General features: G+C 39.1%; 1 protein-coding gene across 3 annotated transcripts in view; it reads right to left on the reverse strand.

Moving 5' to 3' along the window:
- Positions 1-13544, reverse strand: part of HMCN1 (hemicentin 1) — a 349616-nt gene that overhangs the window by 128543 nt on the left and 207529 nt on the right. For all 3 annotated transcript variants that reach the window (XR_006741944.1, XM_045583144.1, XM_036442229.2), the window contains exons 31-36: positions 12143-12421; positions 11379-11660; positions 10298-10406; positions 9125-9294; positions 7430-7584; positions 5088-5211 (exon numbers count right to left, since the gene is read on the reverse strand). Coding sequence is in view for 2 of the 3 variants with exons in the window: in XM_045583144.1 (XP_045439100.1) it covers positions 5088-5211; positions 7430-7584; positions 9125-9294; positions 10298-10406; positions 11379-11660; positions 12143-12421 (1119 nt within the window). In the remaining variant the exon portion in view is untranslated. The remainder of the gene's footprint in view (positions 1-5087; positions 5212-7429; positions 7585-9124; positions 9295-10297; positions 10407-11378; positions 11661-12142; positions 12422-13544) is intronic.

Below are 13544 nucleotides of genomic sequence, written 5' to 3' on the forward strand. Positions count from 1 at the left end.
AAGAACTTAGAGCATGTGATGTTAAGTCAAATAAGCCAGAGAAAGACAAATACTCTATAATGTCATTTACATGTGGAAAAGTTAAACTCATGGAAATAGAGAGTAGAATGGTGGTTACCAGGAGCTGGGGGATGTGGGAAATGAGGAGATGAAGGTACAAGCCTTCACTTATAAGATGAATAAACTCTGGGATTCTAATGTATAGCATGGTAATAATACCGGGAGAGAGTAGATCTTAAGTGTAATTCACACACACACATAACTACATAAGGTGAAAAATGTGTTAATCTGACTGTAGTCTTCATTTTACAAAGTATACATATATAAAACCATCACACTTTAAATATGTAAAATTTTATTTGTCATTATGCCTCAATGAAGCTGGGGTGGGGGGAGGATGAATAAAAGAGACAGTGTGGTACAGACATAAATACAGACACTTAAGCAATAGAATAGATTTGAGAGTACAGAAATAAATACATAGTTAAAGTCAAATAATTTCCAAAAAGAGGGACAAGCCCATTCAGTGGAAAAAAATGGTCTTCTCAACAAATGTAATTTCAATTATTTCTTTCTAGCATTTAAAGTGACAGTCTTGCAATTTGAATTTACGTGAACACTTTTCTAGACAGAAGCATTAGTAAGGAAACAATATGTTATGTGAAAAATGAGAAAATGTCTGCATACTCCAAGCAGGAGGTCAAATTCCATGCAACTTGGTTTTTCCCCACTATTTTCCTTCCTCCAAAGCCACATCATGCCAAAACCACAGTTCCTTCTTCTGGACATATCGTAAGCTAGATTTTGCCTATTACTTCAGCCACTTAAAGGCATGATTTGACTTTTTCAAATCTTGGTTAAATTTAAATTAATACATAACTGATGTAAAAGTAATATGGGTGAGTTAATCCTCCCTAACCACCAAAATTATGACAGAGTAATAAATTCACCTATACCAAGAAAATAGAGTCCTGAACTGAAGTTACCAACTAAGAAAGAAAGAAAAAAAAATATTCCCACTACATATTCCCAAGTCTCCTTCAGGCCACAAGTGAGCTAGTAAGTAAAATACAGAAACTATAGGAAAACCTTTCCTAAGTGGGTGTTAGGAAATGTTAGCCAAGCAAATACTTTAAAATAATAAAATTAAATTAAGGGAAGCTCCAATAATGTTTTCAGCAGACAACTCATACAGACCTCAGACGTTTCCTGGCCAAGAGTAAAGGACTTTAGATATATTTGTTAAAATGTTGGTGCAATGAGAAGGGCCAGTGCCAAATACATGTTTGGCTCAAATGGGGGTAAGCTACTTTTTTTTTTTTTTTTTTTTTTTTTTTTTTAGATGATGAGTAGGAACCAAACACCAGCCTAAGCCTTCCATGCATAGTCTTTCATTTAACCCTCACAATGACCACCCTGATTATGGTATTATCATTTTCCTCCCCATTTTACAGATGAGGAAACAGAAACTTTCAAACAGTTAACATCTAAACTCACTGCTCTACAGCAATCACTTGGAAATATATGAACCCAATTCAAAGCCCATGCTTTTATCTACCACATAGTACTTCTGAGTGCTTCATCATGGCTGATTTTTCCCAGGAAATAATTAAGTGCAGACGAAATAAATGCTTGAGCCACATTATTGTTTGTGTGTAGAAACATCTGTCTCACTTGGCAAATACCTGAGGTTTAGGTATGATTTCTTAGCTTGAGTCTAGAGAATTAGAACTTCCAGAATTATGAAATCATAATGATCAAGAGGACCACCTATGGAGAGTCTCTGCCTCTTGTGATGCATAGAACTTCCCTGGAAAACCCAGTGAATCATAAGAATGTTTCTCTTCTCGCAATCATGAGTTGGTCTTCAGACTGGAGACCATGGACCCTTACTTCATCTTATAGAAATACCTTTTTCCCCCTATGCTTGGGAAGAATGGAAGCATCTATGATTTATATATATAAAAGCCTAACTTGATTTGCACATGTGCCATACATTGAAAGCTCTCACTGGTGTCAACCACACGGTGTTTCAATCTGTCACTGTCGATTGTGAATTTGGTTGACACTTCTATTATGGAGAAAGGGTGAAGAGCTATATTAAAATATATTCTAATTAATTTCCTTTCAATGTATATGGATTCGTGCACTGGGCCACTAATCTTTTTTATAAATAAAAACATTAACAGCTGGGAGGCTGAGTTTGTTAGGACTGAACACTTTTGGATGACAACTGTCATAAATGCTCATTTGCTGAATGTGCTACCCCAACAATAAAGATTGGGATAAAAACAAAGCTTAACTTAAAAGGCAACTATAGAACTGATTGAGTAAATTAATGAATGAACTAAATTAAAGGATACCTGCTTTCTTATAGATTTTTCAATGTCCTTTTTAATATACAATAACAGAATTAGATATATTACTTGGGAAACATTCAGAGAGCTGGAGTATAACAAAATCAATTCCTCTCTTGCTTGTCATACTATAAGCTTCTATTACTGATTTATAAGATTGATTAACTTTATTATAAAACTAAGTTACCATCTCTACAGTAATTGAAGAAAGCCATTAATACATCTAGTATTTCAATATGTGGTATCTTTAAACCTCTCTTCTCCACCCTATTCTTATGTGGTTTCCCACATCAGATTAACTTGTCATTTTAACCTCTGAGATCTTTTTGAAACCTGTCATCCACTAATCCCTTAGAAATTCCTGTACTTTTTTTTTAAACATCTCCAATTTTTGCTAAAGTCAATAACACAAGTAACAAAGAGGACAGATCAAATTTAGAGTCATTTGTATTCAATGCACCATTGTGGTCATGAGTGTCAAGATGATATTCCAAGTTTCTGTCCAGATTCCTGTCACATTCGCTTAGCCAACTATTCCTCCAGGTTGGTCATAATAAGTATTACATTTAAAGCTCACTTTATTATTAATTCAGGCTGATGAATTGTTATCCAGACAAGTCAAGATGGGATAAGATGAAACATTTTCAGCTAATCCACAATCTTGCTTTCATCCTATTTGTGGTTCATATAAAGGAGATTGTTTTTAATAAATCCTTACAATGACTCATCTTCTGCTTCTTTCTTCTCACATTGACCCAGATGTCTTTGAGCTTGGTACCCCACTCCCTGATTATTTTCGATGTAACTGTGTGCACCCCAACTGCATCTCCTGCTAACATACACGCTGTTACCACAATCAGATGCTAGGCTTATAGGCTTGTGTATTGATTCTGCTTTTCCTCTTCTGTTGTTGCTCTGGATTTGGTTGGATGCTTAGTTTCTTTCTTGCACTCTGGTTTTCAGTCGCTCTTTACCACACTGGCAAGAGTCTAGGTGAGTCTTTAGAGTTTGGGCCAATGTTTCTCTAAGGGATAGCTACAGACCACTTGTATCAGAGATGCTGTTTCAGAAGATCTGGGACTGGGCCCAGAAAGGTGAATTTTTAACATGCAACATGTACAATTTTTATGAACATTAAAGTTTGGGTTTCCCAAACAATAAAATTTAGTTCTTCCTGGTTCATGCACTCTGTTCTTCGTGATAGAATCATCATTTAAGAATTTTAATTCATTCTAGAGAACAAAAACATCCTTCTTTTGGATAACGTGAGAGATTAGAGATGGGAGATATTTTATATCTAACACTTCTAATCCTCAAAAGCACTCCACAAGTCAGATATTCAGAGAAAATAAATTTGCTCAAGGTAACCTACTAGATCACAGCACAGAATTTAAACCAAAGTCAGCTGAACTCTAGTGCATGGGATGATTGCAACATAACAAGCTATTCCACTTCACTGTTTCCTCTTAGCCAGTGGAGACCAGATAAAGACTGAAACGTTGGAAAGGAGAAGATAAACAGCCTATATACCAGGAGGAAAAAAAGAGCCGCAGGGTAGGAAAATGGGGAAAGCAGAGCAGGCCCACCCCAGCACACTCTCAGATGGAGGTGGAGAGCTGAGTATGTGCTGGAGACAGCTGCCAGAGCACCCTGGGGGCAGATATTAGGCTTTAGGAGGAACAAGGCAAATTCAAGCAATTTAAGGGAGAGGGGGGTTAGCCTGTCACCAAAGCCTTAAGCATGGTGAGTTTAGGGATTGTTACAATCATCCTTTCAAGGAACATGGTTTGTATGTATGACATCCATAACTTAGGTGTTCATATTTAGGGAACTGGGGAAAGAATAAATTGGCTTATTGGGAACATTTAGGGAACCGATGATTTGAATCTTTTAACTGGCCAATTTAAAGAAAAAAAAAAAACATGTAAAGAAATAGAAGAATTCAATGTTCTAATTTTTTTTTTTATTGATTATTTATTCTTTCATTTTTTAAATATTTGTTGACTGCCTACTATGTACCTGGAATTAAGGTAGGTGCTAAGGCATTCTTTTAGAATAAATGGTTTAGTAAATGTAGAGTGAATATATTAATTGACAAACTAATAACAGCAATTAGAATTAGAGAAAATAAATAATGTTTAGGAGGAGATCTTGACTAACTCTCTACAAATATCCTTGGCTGACTCAGGAAAGTCCAAATCTGTACTTCTTGGCCCTTTCTGATAACTCTCTAGGGACTGAAGTCTTACATTCAAGGTCAGTCTTTCAAGTTTACTGTGAAGCTGTAATATTCATGAGGGGGTCCATGGTCACCATGAGAGAAGATCCTGCCTCCAGGTTAGCTTCGACTCACAAAACCCCTCGTTCAGGCAAGAAGATCACAGACAATCCCATGGAACAACCTTGCAATGTCTGCCTTTGCAACAGAAGTTTTCTGCAGAAAGTTGTCAACAGAAACCGAATACTCTCTTCAACACAGGGTAGTGTATTTGTTTATTTGTGAGCTCTGGCACATCCTATTTATCAACCTGAAAACTAAAGATCTTAAGATGAGCAAGTACAATTACAATAATGTAAACAACAAACAACACAACAACCTACTTTTTTTATACTGACTAAAATAAACACTTATTCTTTTTAACAGTATAATTCAATAAAAACGAGCCCACGGTGTTTTAAATTAAAAAGGCAAAGAAAAACACTTTTTTCAGGACGTGGGGATGGCATTACCGTGCACGTGCAGTTGAATGTGCTGCTGGGCTTCCCCCGCCGCATTGGTGGCCACACATGTGTATCTGCCAGCGTCTTCCATCAGGGTTTTGGCAATTTGTAGGAGCCGGCCAGAAGACTGTAACTAATTGGGAGCAGAAAGCATAGCAGCATTTGGTACTTAATCTTGGCCTGGAGATAGACAAACCCTTTAACTTTATAATACCTAATTATATTTTTATGCCATTATCTTCATTTTCTCTTAAAAGATTAGAGCCAGATCACCTCATCCTGCACAAGAAAATAGACTTGTTTGATTAAAGAGCTTTTCTTATTGATTGGAAAATGCAAAATAACCCAAGGCTAGCCTGCTGGTAGAATCATAAAACTCCACTGAATAAAAGTCTTTAGCACTATGAGTTATGTGATTAAAATTTAAGCTATTTGGGAAAATACGGCCATATTTATATCACACTTTATAAAAAGTTTTAAAACAAGAATATTGTTTTTATTATTAAATGGTCAAGGAGGCCAGAAAAAAGGTAAAAAATTGTAAAGTATGAAAAACGAAAATGCAGATAAATATTTTCCTGTTTTTCCTTACGTCCCTCTTAAACTTATTGAGAGTGTCCTCCATCTTTTGGAACTGGTGATGAAGTGGCTATTTTTTGAAACTGTCTACTCGGAGGCTACCAATAACTTCCAATGACAAATACCAGCAGCCTATGAAGTGAGCTCATCCTCTCTTCTCATCATCTATAGCCTTTGGCATTGTTGAATGACCACCTTTTCCTCGAATTACTCTACTTCCTGGGTATTGGAGACACAGTATTTTCCCTCAGTTCTCATTCTCTGACTTCCTTAGATGACTACAGAATCTGTCCCAGAAAGAGGAAACCTAATTTTCTGGTAGCTTTCAGTCAAACCCTTGGCTTCAGTGAAGAATCCTGTGCAGACTCCTAAATTTACAGTGTTGGCCTCAACTTCTCTCCTGAGCTCAGCACTTGTGGTTCCAGCTATCTGCTGGACAGGTTAGCACACAAAATTTAACATGTCCAGAACAAAGCTTATAATTATTTCCCGTATCCCTAAACCTACTTCCCACTGCATGCTTCCAACTTTGTTTAATGGCACCCACTCTGCTCCCAGTTGTCTAGGTTTTGGGGTCCACTATGACTCTCCTTTAATGATACCACTCGAAGTTTCTGAGATCCCCTATTTTCCATTCTCACAACCACTGTGGGATTATAATAGTTTAATTTATATTCCAGTGTCTCCAACCTCCCAAGCTCTTAATCTTGCTTGCATGCCCTTGCCAGAATAATTTGTCCACAATGTTAATTTGATCCTTTTACCAGTCCTCCTGCAAAGCTTGTTCATGGCTCACTCCTTTGCCCAGAATGAAATTCCAGCTCAGCATCGCCCTCCAGGCTTACCACATTCTGACCCCAAATGATCTTCTCGCCATGTACTCCCATGTAAACTCCCACTGTTCTCCAGCCATACGGCCTAAATATGTTAAGCAGCACATTCGTATGTTTATATTCCCTTCTGGACTTTTTCATGTAGCCTTTAAATGCCACGATTTCTTATGACTCTGAACTCAGTTCTTTCTCCTATTTCTTACCCTTTATTCTTCCCTTAGATCAAATCAACTGTGACTATGGTTTCAAATATCATCTAAGTGTCGGCATCTTCAGCCAGAGCTCTCTTTTGAGCTCCAGGAATACATACTCAATGGTCTACTTGACATTTTCACTAGTTTGTTTCAAAGTCAATTCAACTCCCAAAATATAAAACTCAAATCACAGGTCCCTCTCCCCACCACAAACTCATCCTCTTCCAGAGTTTCCTATGTCACTGTCATGTCAATCTATGCATTTGTGTAGGTTAGATTCCTCAGTTTTCCTTGATACTTCCCTCTCCCTCACCTGTCATAAGCAATCTATCACTGAGCCCTAATAATATAAACAATAAATAACTCTCAACTCTAACCACGTATCCTCATACGTGGCCAGTATGTGAGTCCAAATTTCTATCTTCTCTCTCTCCTACACAAATAAATCGTAATTGATTTCCACAAATCTACTCTTGATCCTTCAATTCATTCTCCAAAAGGAGCCTGAGTAACTACTTAAAATGCAACCCTGAACACACCTCTCGTCTCTTAATTAATTCCATTCTTCATATGAAAATATTAAGTTAAATGCTCTTAAGAATGCTTAGGAAAACACATATTGTTTTAATAAATTTTCAGCAAAATTCGTAAAACAGGAAAATCTACAATTGGGAAAGAAGTGTGCGCTGCTCCTGGAAGATCTGTGTAGCTTTCTCATTTGGTGCTTGCTGATATTTCTACTTACTCTGAAGTTTCCTTGGGCAGTGCTCACAGGCTGGCCATCTTTGAGCCACGTAAGGGATGGATTGGGAATGCCGTTGGCTATGCACTGTAAGGTGATAGGCTTGTATTTCACCACAGCTCTCTCCGAAAGGCCTGAGGATTTGATTGTTGGAGGAACTAGATTCAAGAGAGGAAGAAAGTAGAATAGAAGGGAGATAGGGAAAGAGAGAGAGAGAGAAAGTGAGGGACGGAGAAAGAAGGGAACAAAAAACCATAATCAGTGGGGGTCAGACACTTAAAAATCTGTATGTAAAACAAAACCGGAAACTGTAAAAATGTAAACAAAACATGAATAATTTTACCCCATGCACTTAATTTATACTTTAGCAAGTACCTATTTCTTAATTATAAAACTCTAATTCTCAAAAGAATGAGTACAATGTATTTGCAGTGGGTGTGTTTTCCTTCATTATTGTGACCCTCCCTTCTCGAGAACTCCTTCAATAAATCAGCACCCATATTTATGGTGGGGAACCCTGCCCCCAGCAAGACTGACAGAACCCAGGATGGCAACTTGCTTTAAGCTGGCCCTGCCAGCTTCCCTCACTCAGGAATGGGAACTGAGACTGTGAAACAGGATAGCTCTATTCCATTACGGAACTGAAAAAGCAGGAAAAAAAGCATTTATGTGGAGAGGGAAAAATGAACTTGACATTCATAGAAACCTCTGCGATGACTTCCAAATGGCTCCCCAGTCTCTTGTTCCAGTCCCTCCTTCCCTGCTGGCAAGGGAAACACATAACAATCTGCCAGAAATTTGCTTCTGTCGCTGCAGTAATGGTTTTCACACGCATGTGCCAGTTTTGTGAATGCACTGAGATGCCCTGGATCCTGCAGAACACCCTCCGCCTCCATTTCTGGAAATGACTCTATTCACACTCCCTCCTGTTTTGGCTAAACCCTTCAAGGCTGACATAACCCTCTGAGGTGGAATTTTCTGCCCACCTCTTTTAGTTATTTAGGATCATTCCTCAGACCTGGCATTCTACGCAGAATATCCTAACATTTCAGTTCTCTCTCTATGCATTCACATGGTATTTCTTGGGTAAGTATGTTAATAAAATGACTTAAAATATACCATTATTTAATTCAAATTCCCCCCATTTTTTTTTTCATCCTCACCCAAGGATATGTTTCCATTAATTTTAGAGAAAGAGGAGCTGGGGGGAGGGGGAGGGTGGTGGTGGTGGAAGAAGACACAGATAATCAATGTGACAAGAGAAACATTGATTAGTTGCCTCCCGTATGAGTCCCACCTGGGATCGAACCTGCAACAACAGGATGGCTCTCCAACTAACTGAGAACCCCAGCCAGCTCAAATTCACTTGTTTTATTATTGTTTTTTTAGAGTAAGAGAAGGAAGAGAGAGATAAATCATCAACATGAGAGCAAAACATTGATGGGCTGCCTCCTGCACACTCCCTACTGGGGATTGAGCCTATAACCTGGCATGTGCCCTGACCAGGAATCAAATCAGCAACCTTTCAGTGCAGGGACAACGCCCAGCCAACTGAGCCACACTGGCCAGGGTGCAAATCCACATTCTTTACATTATTTTCCACACCTCAAGATTTATCCAGAGCTACAGTGAATTAGCTAATGAAACAATGCAAAAATTAATTTTAAATGAAATGCTCTTGTCCCTTCTTCAGCCTACCATGAACAGTCACTTCAAATTCCTTCCTGTGGTCTCCAGCAGTGTTGGTTGCCACGCACCGATAAAGGCCTGTATCTGACACTTGGGCCTGGGCAATGACCAGTTTGCGTCCATTCAGTAAAATCTTAAACCCATCCCTTTCATCAATTAGCTGGCCATCCTTCAGCCACCTATAGAAACAGGGCAAAAAGAAGTTTGGATATGTATTTAAATGGTTAAGTCCCTTGAAAAAAATATATCTTCATATATACAGATACATTCATGTGTGTGTGTATATGTGTGTGTGTGTGTGTGTGTGTATCTTGGATAAACTATATTTATATATTTTTATACACATACATATATTAATTCTCAATTATGCATTTGCCTAATTTCCTATTTTCTTACTTTATAAAATAAACTGTACATGGGGAAAGGAAAAAAAAAAGAAACCCAGGCTAACAGAGAAGTTGGCATACTGTTGGAATCCAGTAGCCATGTCTTGAGTTCTTCATTCATCTATTAATCTTAGGTTACAAAACGAGGTAAATGCCCCTAAATATTATTCACTTGAAATGTTTAAATAATATTAACTAGCAAAATGAACACAATCCTAAAACATCTGTAAAATAAAACCCTGAAATGATATAGCGTTATATTTTTTCATTTCTTATGAGTTATCACTTTCCTTACAGTTTTATAATCCTGGGTGAAATATTTTATTCCCTTAGTTGACTGTTCCTTAATTGCATTTCCTATAGCACTTTGGAAATGAAAGATAAATATTCAAGAAATGCTTTGTGAGTGAAGGGATGAGGAAATAGAATCACTAAACATATATGCCTGTTAACTATTTCCCTAATATGTCTGGTACATTCCTTCTTACTTAGTTGTTCATTAATCATTTCAGGGTCCCAGAAAGGGTTAACAGACTGCTTGATAGTCTGTTCCTATAAACTGGAGATGTCATTTCTAAGAGCATAAAAGGGATGCCTCTAATTGGACAGATTTAAAGACCCTGTGAGTATCAATTAAAAGTTGCCTTGTATATAGTGTATGTCTATTAAAAGAGGAATATAAAGAATGTAATTTTATACAACCATTTTTAAGCGATGCAGGACCTCTTTCAAGATAGCTCTGAGACACTCAAATAAAAAAGTGGGAGGTATTTAATAGACATACCAAAACCCTTACATGATAGTCGGTGGGGGAGAGCCTGTCACTTGACAATCGAGCTCCAATAAGTTATTAACCATCACTATGAAGTAAGATGTTTCATCTCCTCCTTCTACAGCCGGCGGCACTAGAAAACAACAGAGATGTAGCATGCAATGAAACGGATGCAAGAAGAAAATACAGCATCACTTTAAGCCACACCAAGTTGGTAAGTATTGCAGTAACTGGCACATGAAGGGGATTTGAAATGTTAAGTACATTTTACAATACACACTTGCCAGGGTCAATGAATGTACTCTTGACATATTGTGGATTTTTCACAATTAATCTAGTACTATGGTGTTACGGATATCATCTGAACATAGAGTTGACTCCTGTTTTATGTTGCTTATTTTCATAAGAATAAAAGGAAGGGACCTAAGAAAATGGGCCCCTATTCAAGAGCCTTCAATTCAAAATAAGTGAGCCTCAGGGTTGCAAGATGACTTCCCAAACCCAGAGACGAAGCTTCCTGCTGCCCATCGCGGTGCTCGGCATGGAAGACCATCTCTCCCTTCCTGCAGTCAGAAGTGGTCACAGGTGTGAAATGCACCTATGCACTTACTTACAGACGGGAAGGGTTCTATCAAAACCAGTGGAAGATTTATGTGAGTTTCCGGATCTTGGACTCTAGTGACAAATCCAACACTCAGTAATGTGCAGAGTTGAACAGAAAACTAAATTATTCTATTACTGCAGATTATTTTATTCTCCAGGTTATTTTATTTACTGCATGACCCAAAAATAAAACCAAAACCAACTTTAATATATTTCTATTGATTTCAGAGAGGAAGGGAGGAGAGAGAGACAGAAACATCAATGATGAGAGGGATCCATTGATCAGCTGCCTCTTGCACGTCCCTTACTAGGGATCGAGCCCACAATCCGAGCAAGCATGTGTTCTGACTGGGACTTGAACTGTGACCTACTGGTTCGTAAGTCGATGTTCAACCTCTGAGCCGCACCAGCCAGGCAAAAACAAAAACAAAAACAAAACTTTAATAAACTAGTCAGGTTTGGCTAGGAATCTGAGAATCCAGATAGTGGCATCTGTATGTACCTAAGACATCAACATCGAATTTGATCTCCCTTTCTCCTGCCACACTGGTCGCCACACACACATACTGCCCCCGATCGGATTCCAGGGCACTCATGATTTCCAGCTTCTTCCCATCAGCTTCGATGCGGACATTGTCACTGGCTTTCACGGGGATGCCGTCTTTTAACCAGGTGAGCACTGGCGGAGGGTTGCCGGCAGCTTTGCACTCCAGGGTCAGTGGGTGGGCAACCACCACTTGCCTGTTCAGAGGCACAGCCAAGTCACCTTCAATCATTGGAGGAACTGGGAGAAAAAAGGAATATTTCAGGCAATTCTTTGAATCCCCATGAAACAGGAGGACTCCCACCATTCATCCCCGGCTTAGGCTGTTGAGGAAAGAATTTCTTGGGTCAGCTGACCTACAGCTATTCTAAGTATTTGTGAGATATTCTATACCTTGTCTGGCTTCTGAAGGGCAAATAGAAGAGAATGCTTTGAGTCCTAACAATGACTTTACCTTCTGCATAAAAATCAAATGGTCTGGTAGCTTTCAGGGCCACGGCCAAATGGTTTGCCAAATGAATGGACCGCTTCCTGCTAACGGTAACTTTTAAAAACTTTTTTTTTTTTTTTTCAAATCATGGGACAAACTCTTCTAACTCCTATCCATGCATATTGAACATGATCAGATCCACCAGGACCTTATTGGTGAATGAATTGGAAGTTGGCCCATGAGAAGGCAGAGGTGGATAGAGACTTGATGAAAGCACCTATCTGTCCCTTACCATAAACGTCCACGTGGAACGATTTTTCAGCAGTGCCAGCGACATTGCTGACATGACACACGTACATCGCTGAATCCGAGACCTGCGCTCGAGGGATATGAAGAAACTGTCCTTTATCGATGTAAAGTGCTTGCGAGCTGGATAGGATCGGCTGGCCATCCTTATACCACGTGACAGCTGGCATCGGAAGCCCGCGTGTTTCACACTCCAGCTTGATGACGCTGTTGATCAAGGCTGATATTTCCGTGGTGACATTCCCTCCTTTAATGCTGGGTGGGACTACAAAGGAGTTCAGAGCAGAAACAGGTTTTCTAGGCTTTCGCGTCTGCCTACCATCTCAAATGGGACAGGTGTTTAAACGATGCACTCAAAGTAAATACACATTCAAGACAATTAGGAAGCCTATGACTTATCTGCTGATAGTGATTTGCCTGTTTTGTCCATTTTTTAAATTTTTTTATTTTTTTTATTTTTTAAATATATTTTATTGATTTTTCACAGAAAGGAAGGGAGAGGGATAGAGAGCTAGAAACATCGATGAGAGAGAATCATCAACCAGCTCCCTCCTGCACACCCCCCCACTGGGGATGTGCCCACAACCAAAGTACATGCCCTTGACCGGAATCGAACCCGGGACCTTTCAGTCCGCAGACCGACGCTCTATCCACTAAGCCAAACTGGTTTCGGCTGTTTTGTCCATTATTAACACCCTCCTTCTGAGTTTCAGATAAAACAGAATGTCACAGCTTTCGTTTCAGGGGTTCATTTAAGTCCAATAAACATAACAGGCTAAGAACGTTACATTTACCAAAGCAAAACCAAGCTAAATGCCACTTATCGTAGATATACATGGGCTTGAAATCGGGCCAAGGGAGCAATACTGTCAGGTGTAGTACAACTCCATGTCCTGTCCCCGAGAAATACTAAAGGTCTAACTGCTTTCAGAACCAGCTACTGGATAGCTGTGGGGTCTTTAACTTTTGCTTCTTATTTTTTCTGGAACCTGCCAAGACTTCACTCACTGGACTTGACTCATCTAATTGGCTGCATGTGTCTCTTCCATGACTCAGCAACCACATGCCTGGCATCTCACACCGCATGGGGTCCCTGCTGTCAGAAAAACAACCCCAGAGGCTCAAAACTGCCGCATATTCTGAACGTGGTCACTTCAGGATTGCGCTATAATTGCAACAGTTTAAGAGAAATGTGACAAATGCCATGTGCCTGACTTAGTGACTTCACATTATTTTATGACATTACTTTATTTTAGAATAGGATGTTTTGTGGAATGTGGTTCTTACGCTTAGACTAGGGTTATGGGTCCGTGGGAGAAAGATGACAAGAGGTAAAGCACTTTCTCAATCAAGGGTACATGCTCTCAGCACACTCATCCTTGAGGATG

Source organism: Pipistrellus kuhlii, unplaced genomic scaffold (genome assembly GCF_014108245.1).
Source record: "Pipistrellus kuhlii isolate mPipKuh1 unplaced genomic scaffold, mPipKuh1.p scaffold_m20_p_18, whole genome shotgun sequence".
Taxonomy (NCBI): domain Eukaryota; kingdom Metazoa; phylum Chordata; class Mammalia; order Chiroptera; family Vespertilionidae; genus Pipistrellus; species Pipistrellus kuhlii.